Source organism: Notechis scutatus, chromosome 2, assembly GCF_049901735.1.
Source record: "Notechis scutatus isolate UNSWTSFEM ecotype Mainland chromosome 2, rNotScu1.2, whole genome shotgun sequence".
NCBI lineage: Eukaryota > Metazoa > Chordata > Lepidosauria > Squamata > Elapidae > Notechis > Notechis scutatus.
The window spans coordinates 163328943-163347946 of record NC_142010.1 but is presented as its reverse complement, the minus strand read 5'-3'; the positions used below and the strand labels follow the sequence as shown (position 1 = coordinate 163347946).

At 42.1% G+C, this 19004-nt stretch overlaps 2 protein-coding genes across 15 annotated transcripts in view; both read left to right on the top strand.

Annotated features, from left to right (window-relative positions):
* The window catches only part of GSK3B (glycogen synthase kinase 3 beta), a 145554-nt gene that overhangs the window by 59918 nt on the left and 66632 nt on the right, over positions 1 to 19004 (top strand). For all 14 annotated transcript variants that reach the window (XM_087957219.1, XM_087957225.1, XM_087957226.1 and 11 more), the window contains 2 exons: positions 13333 to 13439; positions 15664 to 15761. In XM_087957219.1, the coding sequence (XP_087813345.1) occupies positions 13333 to 13439; positions 15664 to 15761 (205 nt within the window). The remainder of the gene's footprint in view (positions 1 to 13332; positions 13440 to 15663; positions 15762 to 19004) is intronic.
* LOC148132376 (uncharacterized) lies at positions 4099 to 5142 on the top strand. The gene has a single exon (XM_087957230.1). It carries the CDS (start codon positions 4099 to 4101, stop codon positions 5101 to 5103), a length of 1005 nt encoding a protein of 334 aa, XP_087813356.1. The 3' UTR covers positions 5104 to 5142.

Sequence of the window (19004 nt, the reverse complement as noted above, 5' to 3'; positions counted from 1 at the left end):
CCCAAACAGAATTTGACTGAGTGCTGATAAAAGCTCATCTTAGATTCTGTATGGTGGCAAACCATTGTCTTTTCTGTATTTACTGAGCCTGAGGATTCCTGTTCAGCGATCCATTCAATATTACCTGGATCTTTGTAGAAAGTTGGAAGGGATATGTTGCTTGCAGTCTTCTGTCTTCCCAGATGATTTTGAGGGTTTCATGGCAGACCAGATGAATTCCATAGAGTCTTCCAAATGTCATATTTATGATTCAAAGCTATGTGTTTGGACAAATATGACTCCCAGCAGATGTCAAGAACTTCATAATTCATGGCTCCAATCAGCAAAAATATATTTATCTCTGGCCAGGTAATTCCAGTGTTTGGAATGGCTGGATTAAATATTGAAAAGCAGCATAGACCATGTTACCTTCTGGATTAAATTAATTCTGAATAACAGAGTAAAAGGAAATTTTTTTATTGTAGGCTTATTCTGGATTGTTAATTATCAGGGATGTTCAGCACATAACCTTTTTTTATGCAAAAAAGACAGCATTTCATTTTTTCATAGGATAACCAACATGTTCTTCTTAGTAGAGGTATTTTCCCTTTAAAAAGTTAAATATGGATAAATGTGTAAAATGAAAATTTCAACTGGTGTAAACTGCGGCAATCTATATGCAGACAGATGAAAACAAATAGTGGGGCTGATCATTGCCTATAAAACTCTATGGTGCTTAGATACAGACTATTCATTGGATTTTCTCTTCCACAGCCAATCTATCCAAAGTCTCTTCAATCCATGTTCTAGATTATGCCACCACACCATATCAAAGGGGGAATTCACATGTGAGGGTCAGTTGATATGTCTTCCCCAGCATCCGGTAATAGGTGGAAACTCTCCTTGTTATGGCTTGATTGTTTCCAATAATAATAGTTTAATGTTGGGGAGAACGGATAGTTTCTATACCCACTTCCTCCTTTCAGACTAATATTGTTACATCACCCACACTGTAACTACATTTATCATTGCAGCAGTTAAAACTAGGTAACAGTTAACTTCAGAGTCAACTTGACAGCTCAACATCCTTGGATTGTTTTCTTTTTCTTTTTTGTCTCTTTCTCTCCTCCAGTGTTATAATCCTATAGTCTGATTATAATACACAACCAAGTAGCCATTAAGTAATCATCATCAATTATACCCAAAATATTCAGGATACAATTTTATTAGTAACCATATTTTTGTTAAGTATTTTAGTATTTTAATACTTCACTAGAATCTAGCTTCAGAACTATTTCATAGTTAAACATTTATTAGTTTTTTCTGTCTCATGATTTAAATATGCTCCGGTACTCCAGTTGTTACCTACTCCAGTTGTTACCTACTGTTACCTTCTGCTTTGTATAGTTTTTAGCTACCTTTATCCCACTCCCAGTTCCCCCTGTAATATTGTAATTGAATTATACCTAGATATATTCTAAATATAGACTGTGACTAGAAATCAAAACTCATTTGATTCAGAAGGGCTCCTCGAATAGCCCATAATAGGGTGTAAAATTCAATCTGGCAATAGGTGGAGCCATTTAGTTTGGAAGAAATTTTAGCTCATTTCTACTGCTGATATGTATGAGTTGTTAAACTTGGAATGGGCTACTTGAGTTACAGAGAAATCATCTCTTGGGTGAATTTTGCTGAGCTTTGGTTATTATTACCTTTTATTGTCAGTACAACATGTGTACAATGAGATTGGCTGAGCCTCTCTTTGTGCACCCCCTCCCCAACACAACTCACAGTGAGGACAGAAGTCCCTAACCCAGTCCCAATCTTATTACACTATGTGACCTTGTTGCACAATGCTCTGGCCCCACAAGTCTATCATACTATGTTGACACGAAGTTATTTTCTGTTCAGAAGTCTGACAGCCCACAGGTAGAAACTGTTCTTCAGCCTGTTGGTGCGGCTGGCTATGCTTCTATATCTTCTACCTGATGATAGGAGAGTGAAGAAGTGCTGACCAGGGTGTGAGTTGTCCCTGAGAATTTTCCTCACTCTTCTAAGGCAGCGAGCCCTAGCGATGTCGTCTAGTGGTATCAGAAAACAGACCACGATGTTTTGTGCTGTGCTCACCACCCTCTGTAATGTCTTTCTATCCATGGCTGTCAAGCCAGCATACCACACCGTAATACAATATGAGAGGACACTTTCTGTTGTGGATCGGTAAAAGGAGGTAATCAGTCATTGTTCCACTTTATTCTCCTAAGAGCTGCTCAGAGCATCCAGTAGTGGGAGCTGCTTCAGTCTCTGCATTGCTAGGCTGAGCTTGAATTAAGGAACGCTCCTCCTCCTTCCACGTGACTCCTCCGTAGCGTTCCCCAGTTTTAGCTCAGCCTCGTGCTAAACAGGCAGTGCTTTAGCGTGCTCCTTGGCCGAACCACCACTTCGATCTAAAGATTCCTATTCTGATTCTCTCTCAGGTTTGATTCGTTTTTTTCTCCCCTTAGCCTCTGCGCAATTGTCTTTTGGGTCCATTTATACATCTTGGGGAAGCGCTGTTGCGCCCCCAAGGAGGGCAGCGGGAGGCTCCGTAGCGGCTTCGCGCGACCTCCCCATAGCCAGAAATAGTGCCTCTGCCTCTTTAAAAGCTGCTGTGTTCCCTTTTGCCTTTCCAGCAGCCCCGTTGTTCTAGCGGTTTGCATTTTGTTGCTGAGAGTCATATCGCTGTCCCCCCCCCCCAAACACCGATTTTAGCTTATTTTGGATATTCTCTCCCTTCTCTCACCGTCTCCATTCTTGGAGTTTCGGTTTCATTTTCCCCGAAGGGAAGAGGCCGCTGAGCATTACCAGAGCTATCTACAGCAGGCCCTTTTTTCTCATAATTTACTGTACTGTGGGTGAATTTTGACTCGAAACAGAAGGATTCCCTTAGATCCTCTGAGTCTTTTAACCTCTTTTCTCTAGCAATTGTACTCGAGGTTACCTTGTTCTCACTGAATCTTGTTGGCTTAATCCCCACAGCTTCCTCAGCGGCACAGCAGCAGGCACCTAGGCCTCGTCCGCCTGTGCAAGTAGGCTGCTGTAGGCCCCATTTTTATTTCTACGGGCCTCAGGCGTATTGAAATTTGGCTAATTGGTTGACTTTCTCTCAATTTGTGTTGCAACTATACTGTGGCTCCTGCAGCACTAGTGCAACAATTATACCACCTTTCTCTGTAGTACCTTTCTCAATCATAACTCAGTATTAGTATTAACTTACAATAGTAATACTAATAATTTTAATAATATCAACAATAATTATAATAATATATTCTGTACAGTATAATATTGTAATTCGTTACATTATTATCACTGATACGACTCCTATATAGGGGGGGATGTTAAAGGGGGGGGATGTTAAGTATATATCAGGGCAACCATCTTGACTCAGATTGGACCCTGGGCGTGCCAACCGCCTCATATTGTCTTTCCTGGCATATTAATACAATATATAATCTATAAGAATGGCAGATGGTAACACCTCCAAAGGCCCTTCATTGAAGGCAAAAGCAAAAACCCATCACTTGCACAAGCAGGCTAAGGAGACCTCCAAAGCCTCCCAAAGAGATGCCTTAAGGCGCCACAAGGCACTACAAAAAGAATTTGACAAGCGCGCCAGGGAAGTCCTCCCGGTGCCTCAGGCTTTACCATCCTCCAGTCCGTCTACCTCTGCTCAACCCCCCCCCTCCTCTAGATATTCCCCTTTCACCCAGGTGCAGTTTGCCCTCACAAGGACAACATGCTCCGACTCCCGGAACGCCAGCCAGAAGGGCGCCAGAAGCCACCTTCACCCCAACAGCCGCTGGCCTTCGCCAAGAGGGTTCCCTCATTGAGGAGGTTCCGGAGAGAGTAAGGACCTGGATGGAGTTGGCCATCTGCCAAGGGATCGCAGACGGACTCCAGCAAATAACCAGGTCCAGTCATTATCAGTTGGCTCCTGACCTTGAGTCTCAGTCACTAAGATCCCTTCCCAGGTCGGACCACCACCAGGTATACTCGCAAAGGGAGACCCCTTTTCAAGCCCGGGAGGAGGAGGAGGAGGACGAGGGAGAAATGGCCCAGTTCACGGTGGCAGATTAACTCGAAATGGGGTCTATACAGGACAGCAAGCCCCTATCAGAGGCAGACCCCCTGGAAGGGGAAATGTCGGAGGACAAGGGGCTTATCCCGGACCAGCCCGCCTTCACGGGTTTATTCAGACCCCACCTATTCAAATCACTGTTATTCAAGGCCAAGAACATCTCAGGCCTAGGTACCCAATCACCAACCGACACCCCTGAACCCTCAACTGAAGGTCCAGCGGACTTAATCTTTAACCAGCCTGTAGTTGAGGCCGAGGTTATACCGGTCCCACCCATTTTCTCTGATTTAGTGCAAAAGCAGCTGGCCTCTACAGCGGTACACCTGGCCCCCTCTGGTCACGATAAAAAATTCTTTAATTTAGACTCAGGATTTTCAAAGTTACTGAGTACCCCGGAGGTAGATGAGCCCATAGTGGGCCTAGCGTCCTCCCTAACTCCGACTGAGGCACTAGAGGCTCTAAAGCCTGAGGAAAAGCGGGCCGAGTTAGCCCTGCGTAGGGCTCACCAGTCAGACGCATGGGCCATCAGATCGGCTACGGCCGCATCTTTTTTCACAAGGGCATCCCTTCGTTGGCTTTGCCAACTGCAGCAACACGTCCCCTCGACTAACATCAGGGCACACCAGGACATCGCGAAGATTACAGCTGCTGCCGAGTTTTCCTCTGATGCCACTTACCACTCAGTCAAGTTCTCCTCTCGGGCAATCACATCACATGTCACTGCCCGCCGCTTACTCTGGCTGAGACACTGGCAGGCAGATTTTAAAAATAAAGCAAAACTGGCCTCTTCCCCCCTTGTGGGAGACAAGCTGTTTGGCCCCTCCCTGGACCCCTTACTTATGGAGACCCGCAGCAAGAAAAAGTTTCTTCCTTCCCTTTTGCATAAATCAGATTTCAGAACCCCCCCCCCAGCCCTTTCGGAGAGGCTCCTTTTGACCCTCCTATCAGGCTCCCTTCTCCCCCAGGTATCAGAGGCCCCCTTCCTTCAGACCAGGTCAGCCCCAGGATAGAGCTGATTCGGGAGACAGAAGTAGAAGGGGCAGCCAATACAAGAGGCCTTTTTGAGGGACTGGAAGCCGGCCTTTCCGACGTCCAAGATAGATCGGGGGAGACTCTTCCCATTGGCGGTCGCCTTAAGTTGTTTGCGAGTCAATGGGAGGCTTCTACTTCTGATGCTTGGGTCAGAGACACCGTTAGATTTGGTCTTGCCCTTGAGTTTCACACCACTCCCCCAAATTTCTTTATGTCGTGTCCCCCCTCCAGAGACCCGATCAAGCGTAATCTAATGGATTCCGCTATCCAACACCTCCTAAACATAAAAGCCATCCAACCAGTTCCGTATGACCAAAGAGGGTGGGGTTTTTACTCTCATCTCTTCGTTGTTCCAAAACACTCGGGGTGTGTGTGTGGAGAGCAATTTTGGATTTAAAAAGGCTTAACCGTTTTCTAATTTATCGTAAATTCAAAATGCATACCCTACAATCTATATTGATGGGCATCAGACATGGGGATGTGCTCACGTCCATTGACCTGACGGAGACGTATTTACATATTGCTATTCGGCCTTCCCATTTTAAGTTTCTAAGGTTCTGTTACAACAATCACCACTTTGAATACGTGGTCCTCCCCTTTGGACTAGCCTCTGCCCCCAGAACTTTTACCAAGGTCCTCGCAGCACTAGCTGCCCATCTCAGGAATACCCCTGTTTGTCTTCAGTGTTACCTGGATGACATTTTAATCCTGTCCCCCTCTAATTCTCAAGCAGCGAGGGACACCCAAGCCACCTTAGCCTCTCTCCAGGAGCATGGTTTTCTCATAAATTGGAAAAAGAGTCAATTATCTCCATCGACTCGAATAACTCATTTGGGGGCAGTTATCGACACATTGGAAGGCAAAGTCTATCTGTCCTCAGACAGACTACTTAGCATCCAAAAATCCATTCGGGAGATTAGGCGCTCTAGAAGGGTGTCCTTACTAGATCTATCTAAACTATTAGGAAAAATGATATCATGCATCTCTATTATTCCCTGGGCCCGTCTTCACTCTAGATCCCTCCAGTGGTTCCTGCTTCCGTACCAGAGATCCGGCAGAAGCAATTCCAAACGCATGGTCAGGGTACCTCCCAAGGTCCTCATGTCCCTACTTTGGTGGGCCAAACCGGTCATCAACAAGGGCTGCCTCTTCAAGGAGCCTCAAAGGATTACTATCACCACAGATGCCAGCTTATTCGGATGGGGCGCCCACCTTCAGTCACTCACATCCCAAGGCAGATGGTCCTCAATAGAACAGTCGTGCAGCATAAACTGGCTGGAGCTTCACGCTGTTTTCCTTGCCCTCCACAGCTTCCTTCCCCAGGTGCGAGGTCAACACATCCTCATCCTAACAGACAATGTGACAGCCAAAGCTCACATAAACAAGGAAGGGGGCACACAGTCCATACAATTGATGAGAGAAGCCGAGTGCCTGTGTTGCTGGGCGGAGAACAATCTTCTTTCTATCAAGGCAGAGCACATTTCCAGCCTGTCAAACACACAAGCAGATTGGCTAAGCAGGGCTACCATAGATCAGTCAGAGTGGCACCTCCACCCGCCGCTGTTCAAGGAAGCAGCAAGGATATTTGGTCAACCAGTGGTGGACCTATTTGCCTCCCCTCTCAATGCTCAGCTCCCGAGATTTTTCTCAAGATACCCATCCCACGGGGTGGAGAATTACAACGCGCTCTGCTGCCCATGGCCAAGCGGGCTCCTATATGCATTCCCCCCACTAGCACTGGTGCCCAGGGTTATCCAGAAATTGTTACAGGAGAAAGCGGAATTACTTCTAGTGGCACCTCACTGGCCCAGGCGGCTGTGGCTTGCGGACCTTCGCAGCCTCTCGGTAGCTCCTCCTTGGAGGATTCCACCAGACAAGATCTCACTATCTCAGGGGCCACTCCAACATCCGGACCCTCAATGGCTTCAATTGACCATCTGGAGGTTGAGCGGAGCAGATTGAAGAGCGAGAAGCTCTCCACCAAAGTCATTAGCACTATTCTAGCTGCCAGGCGACCCTCAACCATCCGTATTTACAATGCCACATGGTCCATTTTCTGCAGATGGTGTAGTAAATCTCAAATAGACCCTACTTCACCTTCTGTAGCTCAGATCTTGGAATTCCTGCAGGAGGGACTTGATAAGGGACTATCCCCTAATACGCTGAAGAGGCAGGTAGCAGCGCTAACATCAGTTATTTCCTGCCAAGGTTTCAGCTCCCTCTCTCATCACCCTCGCATAAGCTCCTTCCTTAGAGGGGCTACCAATCTATGTCCCCCAGCAGTGCACCGTTACCCCACTTGGGACCTTAACAGTGTCCTTCTTTCTCTCACCAAATAACCGTTTGAACCATTGAGGGAGTCAAGTCTCCAATTTTTGACATATAAGGTAGTTTTCCTGGTAGCCATCACCTCCGCTCGTTGCATATCGGAAATCGCAGCCTTGTCTGTCAGACAAGACCTCTGCGTTTTTCATACTGATCGGGTGGTTCTCCGTCCCGATCCCTCATTTATGCCCAAGGTCAACTCGGCCTTCCATAGAGCACAGGAGCTCATCCTTCCAAACTTCTGTCCCAGGCCTTCACAGGAGAGGGAAAGACAATGGCACAAGCTCGATGTTAGGCGTGCTCTGCAAATATACATCAAGCGCACTCAATCATTCAGAAAATCGGAAGCTTTATTTGTTTCCTTCCAGCCCAAGACACAGGGTCATAAGGTATCTCCATCCACTATAGGCCGTTGGATAAGAGCAACGATAGCTAGATCATATCAGGCTCAAGCCCTACAAGTGCCTAGAGGCATCACTGTTCACTCAACTAGGAGTGCGGCGACCTCGGTGGCTTGGGCCACTCAGACACCAATAACTGAAATCTGCTGGGCAGCGACCTGGGCCTCCCCATCACCCTTCATTAGGCACTACAAAATTGATGTGTTTGCCTCCGCGGAGGCCGCATTTGGCAGACGGGTTGTGCAACGGGTTCTTAGGGACCCTGAGGAGATTCCGAACCAGACGGAGTCCCTCCCGTAGGACAGGCCAAGCTTTGGTATGTCCCACTACTGGATGCTCTGAGCAGCTCATAGGAGAAGGGGCATTGGTACTTACCTGATACGCCCGTTCTCTTTGAGCTGCGAAGAGCATCCAGCCCCACCCCTTTTTTTCCGTCTGGTGGGCTTTTGTTTCGGCCAATGAACCTTTCTAGGTAGTAAGGATGAGAGCACTTATTCCTCTCGTCTTCGCAAAACTGGGGAACGCTATGGAGGAGTCACGTGGAAGGAGGAGGAGCGTTCCTCAATTCGAGCTCAGTCTAGCAATGCAGAGACTGAAGCACCTCCCACTACTGGATGCTCTTCGCAGCTCAAAGAGAACGGGCGTATCAGGTAAGTACCAACGCCCCTTCTTTCGCAAGACCCTAAGGAAATGGAGTCTCTGTTGGGCCTTTCTGGTCACCTGGGTTGTGTTGATTTTCCAGGTGACATCTTCGCTGAGGTAGACCCCCAGGAATTTAAAGGAGGAATCTCTCTCCACACAGCTCCCCTCGATGTAATGTATGGCGGGTTCCTCTCCTTTCAGAAGTCTAACACCATCTCCTTTGTCTTGCTGATGTTCAGGTGCAAGTTGTTTTCTAGGCACCATGAGGATAATTTTTGAACCTCCCCCCCTGTATGCTGTTTCATCTCCATCTGTAATGAGACCCAATATGGTAGTATCATCTGCAAACTTAATGATCACAGTGGATGGGTCAGATGATACACAGTCAGTGAGAACAGGTAGGGCATGAGCACACAGCCCTGTGGGAAGCCAGTGCTAAGCTTCAGGGAGGTGGATGTGACAGACCCAGCCCTCAGTGTTTGTGGTTGGTCCCTCAGAAAGTCTTTGATCCAGTTGCAGGTGGAAGAGGGAAAATCCCAGTCAGTCAGCTTTTCGATAAGGATGCTTGGCAGAATAGTATTGAAGGCTGAGCTGTAGTCAATGAAAAGCATCCTGACATAGTTTCTGGGTTTCTCCAGATGGCTCGCTACAGAATGTAAGGCAGTAGCTATGGCGTCGCCTGTAGACCCGTTCCCCCTGTAGGCAAACTGATGTTTGTCAAAGTCTGGTGGGAGGCATGTCCTAAGGTGTTGGAGAACCAGTCTTTTGAAGCATTTCATCACTACTGACATTAATGCGATAGGTCTGTAGTCATTTAGGCAGTTAATTGCTGTTTTCTTAGGGACTGGGACAATAGTGGCTGCTTTCAAGCATGTTGGAACACAGGCCATTTGCAGGGAGATGTTAAAGATCCTTGTCAGGACCCCTGTTAATTGACCACTATCCCCACTTTACCACTATCCCCAGCACCCCATCTGGACCTGCAGCTTTACTGGGATTCACAGCCTTCAGTGGAGCTCTCACTTGACATTTGTATAGGGTGAGTGGCTGGGAATTAGAAGGCTGGCAGGCAGAGGCTATGAGGTCTGGTCTTTTCATCTCGTAGCGGGCGAAGATGTTCAATTCCTCTACCAACGAGGCGTCAGCATTGACCGTGTTCCTCGTGTATAGTTAGTTATAGTGCTGCAGTCCCTGCCACACTTGCTTCAGGTTGTTATCTGCTGGATGGTTCTCCACCTTATATTTGTATAATATATATAATATATAATATTATATAATATAATATATATAATATATCTGGAGCACAATGGCACTATGGTAAAAATATAATATGCTTTGCCGCTTCCACAGGAGCTATTTGGGGGGGCAATGTCTCATAGTTCAGAAATAAGGTAGGCTGGATGGCAGATCAAGCAGACTTGGATAAGAATGAAGGAGAATTGGTCCCATAAAATGGTAAGGAACTGGCTTAACTACTGTAGGATTAAAATTGTTATGAGGGAAGATGGAACTGATGGGAAGACCTGGTTTGGTTATGTGCATGCAGAATACATGCCAGTCAAACATTGTTTCATGAAGCACAAGTGCTGGTGTTGACAAGGCTGTTTTAAGCAATGCAGTATTAATACCTAATTTTAAATCCTCCTTTTTTGTTTTTTGTTTATATTTATTGGACACCTAGGTCCAATTTGTAATCTTAGTTACATGTCTAGAGGAATGTTTTTTTTAACCAAAGTTTCTTTGAGGATGATACTTTCTATATGGAGACTTAAAAGGTCCTTGGGCAGATCTTTGTTACCACTAGCTTATCTTAGGAGTGATGTCTAGAAGTAGTTTTGTTCTTTTCTGAAATGACTTAGCAGAGTACCTATGTCTTACATTAGGCAACAAAGACTTGATTTTTAAATCATATAAATATATTTTAGATATATTTGAATCGAGTGAACAGGATATTTGGAGTTTCAAATTTCCTTAAGTTATTTGCAGTTAATGGGCCAGTTGTTGTATTTATTCCTGTTGTATTTTTGTCTATATGGAGATTAGAATTTGCAGCAAATGGCACAAAACCTGAATGGCAGACTTAAATTGGTTCGTAATATTTGTATACTACAAAAACTCTTGTCATGACCTTTAACTACCCTGTTTCTCCAACAATATGGCCTCCCCCAATAGGAAGTCCCAGCATGTTTTAAAAAAAAATAAGACCCAGCCTTATTATATGAGAAACACGGTAGGTGAAATGATGCATCAGATGGTAACACTGTTTTTTAATTAAGGTACCTCAATTTGGCTAATTTACAGAATATATCAAAAAATCCAGGACTCATGACTTCCAAGGGAATGAAATGTGGGAAAACTTCAGTGCTATGGGCTACTGCTGCAATCATGTGATATTCATTTTCAACAAGCAGACAATTCCCCAGCCAGTCTTACAATCCATCACTCTTTCTCCCACCCTGCAGTAGCCACTTACCTGTCTGCTGGAAGGAGAAGAGAAGGGGAAAGAAGGGAGGGATAGGGAGGAAGGAACCCCTGTATATACCTTTCCTAGCTCATGCTGATCTCCCCAAAACCTTCCCTGATCTGTCCCACCCCATGTGCCTTTCCCGAAGCATGCAGCATCTCTTGTGCACCCTGCCCGATATGCACTACTCCCATGAGCTTTCCCCAAATATGTGATGCCCTATGGGCATCCCCACATAACCTTCCTGACCACTATCTCCCCCACACGATGTCCCTGACTAGCATAGCACCTCTTTCACACTCTCAAGCATTTCCAGGTACCCTTCCTAACCCATGTCATCTGCCCCCTGACATGCTCCCCCAACTGGCTAGGCACTTCTCAAACAGGTATGCCCTTTGCTATAGCCAATTGAATATAAATGAACTTACATTTAAATTCTGTTTCCAGTAACAGCTTAAGCAACATTTATACGCCATCATCAAATGCTTTAAAGTGTCTAAAGATAATTCTGGAATATTTTGTGTGTAGTAGAGTTCTAACTGAATTGGACAGGAAATATACAATTATTTAAAGATATTTATCTTGCTTAACATTAATGCAGTGAATATTTATTAAAATCATAATGTTTAAATCATTATCATATATAGCTACATCTTTTGGCATCCTTGCATGGTTTAGAAATAATCAGAAGCTAAGTTGGTTTCCTGGAATCAAGAATGGGAGCTTTTGTGCATGTTAAATATATTTCTCTTTAAAAACTTTAATACTTTTTTTTTTTTATAAATATAGTTTATTAATTTTTACAATTAAAACCAGTCACAATACATACACAAATAAGCAAAAGAAAGAAAAAGAAAGAAGAGAAAAGAGGAAGAGAGGGAAAGAATTTTGAGAAAAGAAAGAAAAAGAAAGGGGGAAGAAAGAAAGAAAGAGGTTACAAGATAAAAAGTATTCTTATTTTAACAGTTTGCAAGATCATCTTTTGTTTTCATAACCTTAACTTGTGTCATATAACCACACCTGTTTTTAACTTATATCGCTACTTCGTTATTATGGGTTGATACTTTTCTTTTATGCCTTATGATATATAATTTATCTTTGGTCAATCCAATTATACCAACAATTCCAGCTATCGTAGTATAGTGAAGTGTCTTTGTTTTTTAGCGCCAAAGTCAATTTATCCATTTCTGCGCATTTTGAGATTTTTTCAATAATCATTTCTTCTGATGGAATTTGATGTTGTTTCCAAAAAAACTTTAATACTTCAAAAGAAACCATGCATTTTAAAAGTTATTATAAATATGAAATATATCGTTTATTCCCTTAGGATAATATTTTTGTTCATTTTGTTCACTGATTAATGTAAAAAGTTAAATTGGATTATTCAGTGCAGGGTCTTAATAAACATGTCTGATCCTTTGAGATTAATTGAAGAATATTTCCTGGAAAATAGATAGATTCGTGCTACTAATATTTGAAGAGTTAGGTTTTGTACTAAGAATTTATATTTTATCCATGGAGATTTGAAAAAATATTTCTGAATTTTTCATGTTATCTGCAGATAAAGTTCATCTTGCTTTTTCCTGTTTGCACTAAATTTCACTTAACTAGAGTACCGAACTCACTAACATTGAATAATAAAATGGTTTATTTGCCATGTTTTCCTGAAAATAAGACCTATCCCAAAAGAAGACCTAGATTGATTTTTATGTGTGCACCTAATATAAGCTCTACCCCAAAATAAGCCCTGGTTAAGATGGTGCCCACTTATTTCACCATCTGGTTGTACAAGGTGGAGTGAGGCGCATGTATAAAAATCAAGCTGGGGGGGTGGAGCTGCCCCATGCGGCCACTTATTTTAGGACCACCCCAGCCAGGTCTCCCACGCCTTGAAACCTGCCTTGCTGTGATTTCTCCTGTGGCCGGACGCCACATGGGGCATTGCAGCAGGATGCTCCATGGTGCGTCACACTGATGATGTTTGTGACAGGAGGCCACATGGCGCATTGCATCCACTCACATATGAAACAGCACAACAAGCTGTACGGCCTCTTGCTGCGAGCAGCATCACTGGCACAACCTGCCATGCGGCATCCAGAAGAAGTCAGGCAGCAGCGTGACAGATGTTGGGCCATGGGAGGCCTGACTGCGGTGGTCGTAAGGTAAGCGTGTAAGCCCGAAAAACTGGGTCTTATTTTTGGAGAAATTTGCGTATTTTTTTATTTATCTTAAATACTTGCATTTATGATAAATGCCATTTTTTGCTTTTCTTAAATTTTAGAGGAAGTGCATATACTTCTTTAAATATTATTTTACTGAAAATTATATATTTTGTATATTGAACATTAAGCTTTATATTATAATTTCATTTCCAGTGCAAAGCAGCTAGTTCGTGGAGAGCCTAATGTCTCTTACATCTGCTCTCGATATTACAGAGCACCAGAGTTAATTTTTGGAGCCACAGATTATACTTCTAGTATAGGTATGTATTTGTTTTTTCATTTTAAACTGAAGTGATCAGTATATTGGAATGGAGAACAAAAGGTTACATGCAGCATTACACAATCATATTTCTTCTCATTAAGGAATGAAAGAAAATAGAGGAAATCCATTCAGTTGGTAGTTTCCTTTTTTCCTCTTTTATATGATCCATCATGGCTCTCTAGGGCAGGAGTGTCAAACTGGCAGGCCAGATGTGTTACGCACAGGCTATGCCCAGCCCAGCTCCGCGAATGGGAAAAACATCACATGATGACAACATGACGCAGCAAGTTTGACACTCGTGCTCTAGAGTCCCCAAAATAAATGTAGCAGACTCACAACTGGTCTCCTTGATCTATAAATATAACCTGTACATTTTAAGAGGTAAAGAACCTGGCTTTCTATATCCTTTATATACCATCCAGGAAACTCAAAAAGTGTTTAAATGTTACATGAAATAAGTTTGGGCTTCTTTTCAGGCATCAAAGCACATGTGAAGGAAGATAGTGATCATCAACCAATCACAATCCATTTCCAAAGCAGATATGATACTAGATTGCCTGTGCTTCATAAGATGCTACTAACTAATCTCAAAGGGAGGCATATTAGAAGGCTTAATTGGGCCAAAATAGATACTAAGGTAATATCTATCTTCTCAATTTGGAACTGGTCCAGACTTGGAAAAACTCTGATTGGGCAATCATTTGTCTGAAATAGTATAGTACTTCCTGCCTGAGCAGGGTGTTGGACTAGAAGACCTCCAAGGTTCCTTCAAACTCTGTTATTCTAACTATGTTATTCAACAAAACTCTGTGTTCTGTTATATAAGATATTGGACTAGGAATAAGGAGAGCCATATTGAAATCCATCCCCTTAGCTACGAGTACTCATTGGATGACTTTAAGCCAGCACTCTTTGTGAACCCAATCTCCCTCAAAGGTTGTTGTGGGTGAAAAAATTCTAGATCCGCTATCCTGAGCTTATAAAGAAAAGGTAGGACATAAATTTGGAAACAAACTAAATAGCAACACGCTGATTGCAGAAATAAGAGTATTGGAATATAAAGGCCCTGAATGCTGTATGTGCCCCATGGTCTCCAGATTGCTTATTCTTTAACAGAATGAACTTAAAAGGTGAAAAAATTATATACATATACATATACATATACACACACATATATACATATACATACATACACACACACACACACACACACACACACACACACACACACATATATATATATATATATATATATATATATATATATATATATATATATATATATTCTTAAGTTTTGGTCACACACACTGTGTTTGATGCTTATGCGACACAATACAGAAGCCTGATGATGGCAGATGAATTCTGCTATAATATATATATATATATATATATATATTCTCTGAGGTTCTCGCGGGTATTTGTATGTGGATCTTTGGTTATTCGGGTTTTCTCCCGCGTAAGATTGGAAGTATCTAGGCAACGTTTCGATGAAGTCTCATTCATCATCTTCAGGCTTCTGTCTTCAGCTCTGTGCTTCTCTGTGTAACACAATAAATATATATATATATGTATGGCATTCGGCTTTGTTCGGGTATTTTCCCACGTCATTGTAGTTCCCATGCTATGTATGTATATGTATCTATATGTATATATTCTTAAGTTTTCGCGGGTACTTACATGTATGGCTTTGTTCGGGTATTTTCCCATGTCATTATAGTTGTGCTTTTAAAGTTGTGGCAACGTTTCAGCAGAATCTCATCTGCCATCATCAGGCTTATGTATTGTGTTCGTCTGTGAGTCAGACTTTCACAGCCATTTCTGTTTTAAATTTGGTGCTAGCCTACTGCTGTGCCAGAATGGTTTTTTCTTCATCCTGATTGATTGGGAGTCTTGGTCTGTGTTTATTGGTCTTGGAGTTTGCTGTGTTCTGCTTGAATCAAGCCTGATGATACAGAAGCCTGATGATGGCAGATGAGATTCTGCCGAAACGTTGCTAACACTTTAAAAGCACAACTATAATGATGTCGGAAAATACCCGAACAAAGCTGAATACCATACATGTAAGTACCCGCGAAAACTTAAGAAAATACACACACACACACACACACACACACACTGCTTCTTCCTTATGTATAAATTTACTTATATTTGTGATGTAGATATAGCCATAATTGGATATGCAATTCTTGTAATGGTCCCCTGTTTTCTCCCCCTCTCTCTAGATGTTTGGTCGGCCGGTTGTGTGTTGGCAGAATTATTATTAGGACAGCCAATTTTCCCAGGGGATAGTGGTGTAGATCAGTTGGTGGAAATAATTAAGGTAAGAGGGTTTTCTATTATCTGAACATCATTTTAAAATACAAAACAAAACAAATTTTTCTAAATTCATGTGTCTAGTTAAAACTAAATGCAATACCTTTTAAAGTAAGGAACAGATATTGTGAGATAACCAACTACAATTGTGGTGTCTTAACTGATTTTCCAAAGATGGGGAAATTAATTTTCCATATTCTAGAAGATTGCTGAAGCCAAAAAAAAACAAAAAACAAAAAAGCAAAAAACAAAAAACTAAATATCAAAAAAAAGTAAAAGGTTGAAAATTCCTTAAACTAAGGAGAAATTTATTTTAACCTGGTTACCGTTTCTTACTTATATTCACAGTGTGTGATTCACACATAAAGAGGTTATTTACCTACTCAGAGCCTTTGGAATCTTCTAGAGATAATAGATTTGAAGATAGATTTTTTAGATTTGTCCTTACTTTACATAATTAAGTGCAATGCCCATTAATCTCAAGTTTGTTTTCAGCTACAATGACCAGACAGAACAGTCTTCGGAGTTTCATCATTCAAGTGTTTTGAGAATTTATCCATTTGATTTAGCATATTTGCCCCTCGAAGTTGGATATAGCACTCATGATCACTCTTTCTCCAAACATCTCATCCTAACCTTCTGGCCCTTTCTAGCCAAAATTCAGTTTTTCTTCTTTGTCTAGATCAAACTTTATAAACTGCTAGAATGAAGCCACCTTCTTGGCTTTGTCGTTGGCCAAAAATAAGTCATTATTGGTACATATTTCTGGCAGAAACCGACATACCAGCAGATGGGCCGGGTTTTATATCTCTCCATATTCATAAAATGTGTTGTTATCCACTAAGAGCCTTCACTTGAGCATATTGGATTTGCATTTAGGCACTTCCATTTTATTTGATCACAACTTATAGACAGAATCTTGCTAGTTTAAATTTACACTACTCATACTCTAACAGGATATACTCTGGTAGATTCTAGGGAGTGGCTATCCTAAATCTCTTCCTCATTATCCCATCCAGCTAGGGATTGTGCTGTCTCTTGTCTCTCCCTCTCCCCTCCACACTTTTTTTTTTGAGGGGGGAATATATTCCCTCCTTCCTGGGAAACTGCAACTTAACCATTTTGTAATTCTACAGCTAACACTCTAGGGAAGATTCTTCCTTCAGATAAATAACCCTTATCTTTTTGCCTTGAGGATACCTACACAGTCAACTCTTATAATCATTGTTAAGCTTCTCCAAAATGGGTTTAGTGCAGTCACTCATACACAATAGCTCTCTGTTAAGACTTTGCCATTTTTGTTTGTCCTAAAAATGTAAATCAAGACTCTCTTACTCTATCCTATGATCATTCAGACCAAATGCAGAACATCTTCCCATAGTGGTACACACACACACACACACACACACACACACACACACACACACACACACATCTGGAGGAGAGAGATACTATGGGACATAAATCACAAAACACCTTATAGTAACAATAAGTGGCATGTGGTTTAGTATTGACATCCAGAAAAATGAGTAGTATCCCATTCTCCTTCTCCAATGTAGTCTCTGACATAGGTCATCCACCAGGACAGCCAAAGCAGTTTCAGTGCCATATCTTAAAGGAAATGCTAATTGAAATTAGTTTGAAATGTACCTGCAGCTGTGATTCTACCCATTTTTTTCTGACACTATATTCAGGAACAGGCTATTTGATCTTTTTGTATGTGTGTGCGCATCTGCACGTGTGCATGCACATGCATGTATGTGTGTAATTTTTATTAAGGATTTCAATTACAATAGAAGAAAAGAGAAAGAAAGAAGTTACTTCCAGCCTTTATCACATCAAGTAGAAACATTGTTATAACTCTTTACCCCCTTTTAGTTAATTTACAACCAATTATCTTTTTATCTCATATCCTATTTATAGACAAGCCATAAAGCATCATTTTTTCAGGCCTAATGTCAACAGAAAGTCCTTTTTTGATTTGTATGTCCAATGTGATTTCTTTCCATGTCCTTCTTGTAACCTGTCATTTGTGGGTTCATTTTCAATGCCATGTCTGTCTTGTTGAATAAAATTGTTCCTCATCTGTCTGTTAGAAAGCTTATGGTCACAAGTGTGGTCAGGTACAGCTAGCTGATTTAGTTTAGGTACAAAAATATATGGAATGATGGTATTGAATGCTGAACTAAAGTCTACAAAGAGGACCCTTGCATAAGTCTTTGGAGGTGTTGTAGGATGTAGTTCAGAGTCATATTAACAGCATCATCTGATGATCTATTTGCTCAGTAGGCAAATTGCAAGGAGTCTAACAGCGGATCCGTGATGGTTTTCAGGTGGGCCAGCACTAGCCTTTCAAAGGTTCACCATGTCATCATTTATTTTACAAAAAGAAAACCAAAAGCCATGTGTAAGCCACGCATACACCCTTACTGCTTCCATAAGTAGGAAGAGGCTGAGTAGGTTAGCTGAGTACTGCTAATCAAGTGGTCTTGATAAATTGATTATCAGCAAATGTGACTTCCTCTTATAAAGCCTAGGTTTTAAGACTCCAGTACTGAGATGTGTGTTAACACAATGCGAAGAGTAAAGACATCAGCATTGATCTTAGAGAATAATTGTTGCTGCTCATCAATCTGGTTTTATAAGGGCATTTCCAAACAATTTAGAGTCCATTATTCTACAGTGAGGAAGATTATTTACAAGAGGAAAACATGTTTGTGTTTGAAGTCTGCTTGCTTCCAAAGTGATTCCATCATTAACTCTGTATGAGGTAGCACTCTTTCAGGTGGAATCAGTTCACAATTTGGGGGTCCTTTTATATTCCCACAGCTCCTGCTCAAGTAGCGGGTACTAGCTATTGCTAAGAGTATTTGCTCAGCTCAGTGTAGTGCACTAATTGAACCATTTGCTGGAATAGAAGGGATTAACTCATTGTCTTATACCTTCGTCACTTTGGTTGGACTATTATACTACGGAACATGGTGTTGCCCTAGAAGTGTATTTAGAAGGTGTAGTTCATCTAGAATATGGTAGCTCATGTGGTGATGAGTGCTCCTCTAAGTATCCATGAAATACATTTATTCCAAGAATTGTACTGGTTGCTCTTTGGCTTCTGGATGCAATTCTGACTCCTGCTTGAAGCGCAGGTGGCAATTCTGCTTAGCAGAATTTTCATGCAACTTTGTGTTGTATACCAGTTGCACCCTTTCCTGGATCGTGAAACCCAGCCCTCAGTCACTCATACCCCATC

Bases quoted from the DNA above. Each gene is read 5' to 3' on its own strand.
- LOC148132376 (XM_087957230.1), top strand. From the start codon at position 4,099: ATGGGGTCTATACAGGACAGCAAGCCCCTATCAGAGGCAGACCCCCTG.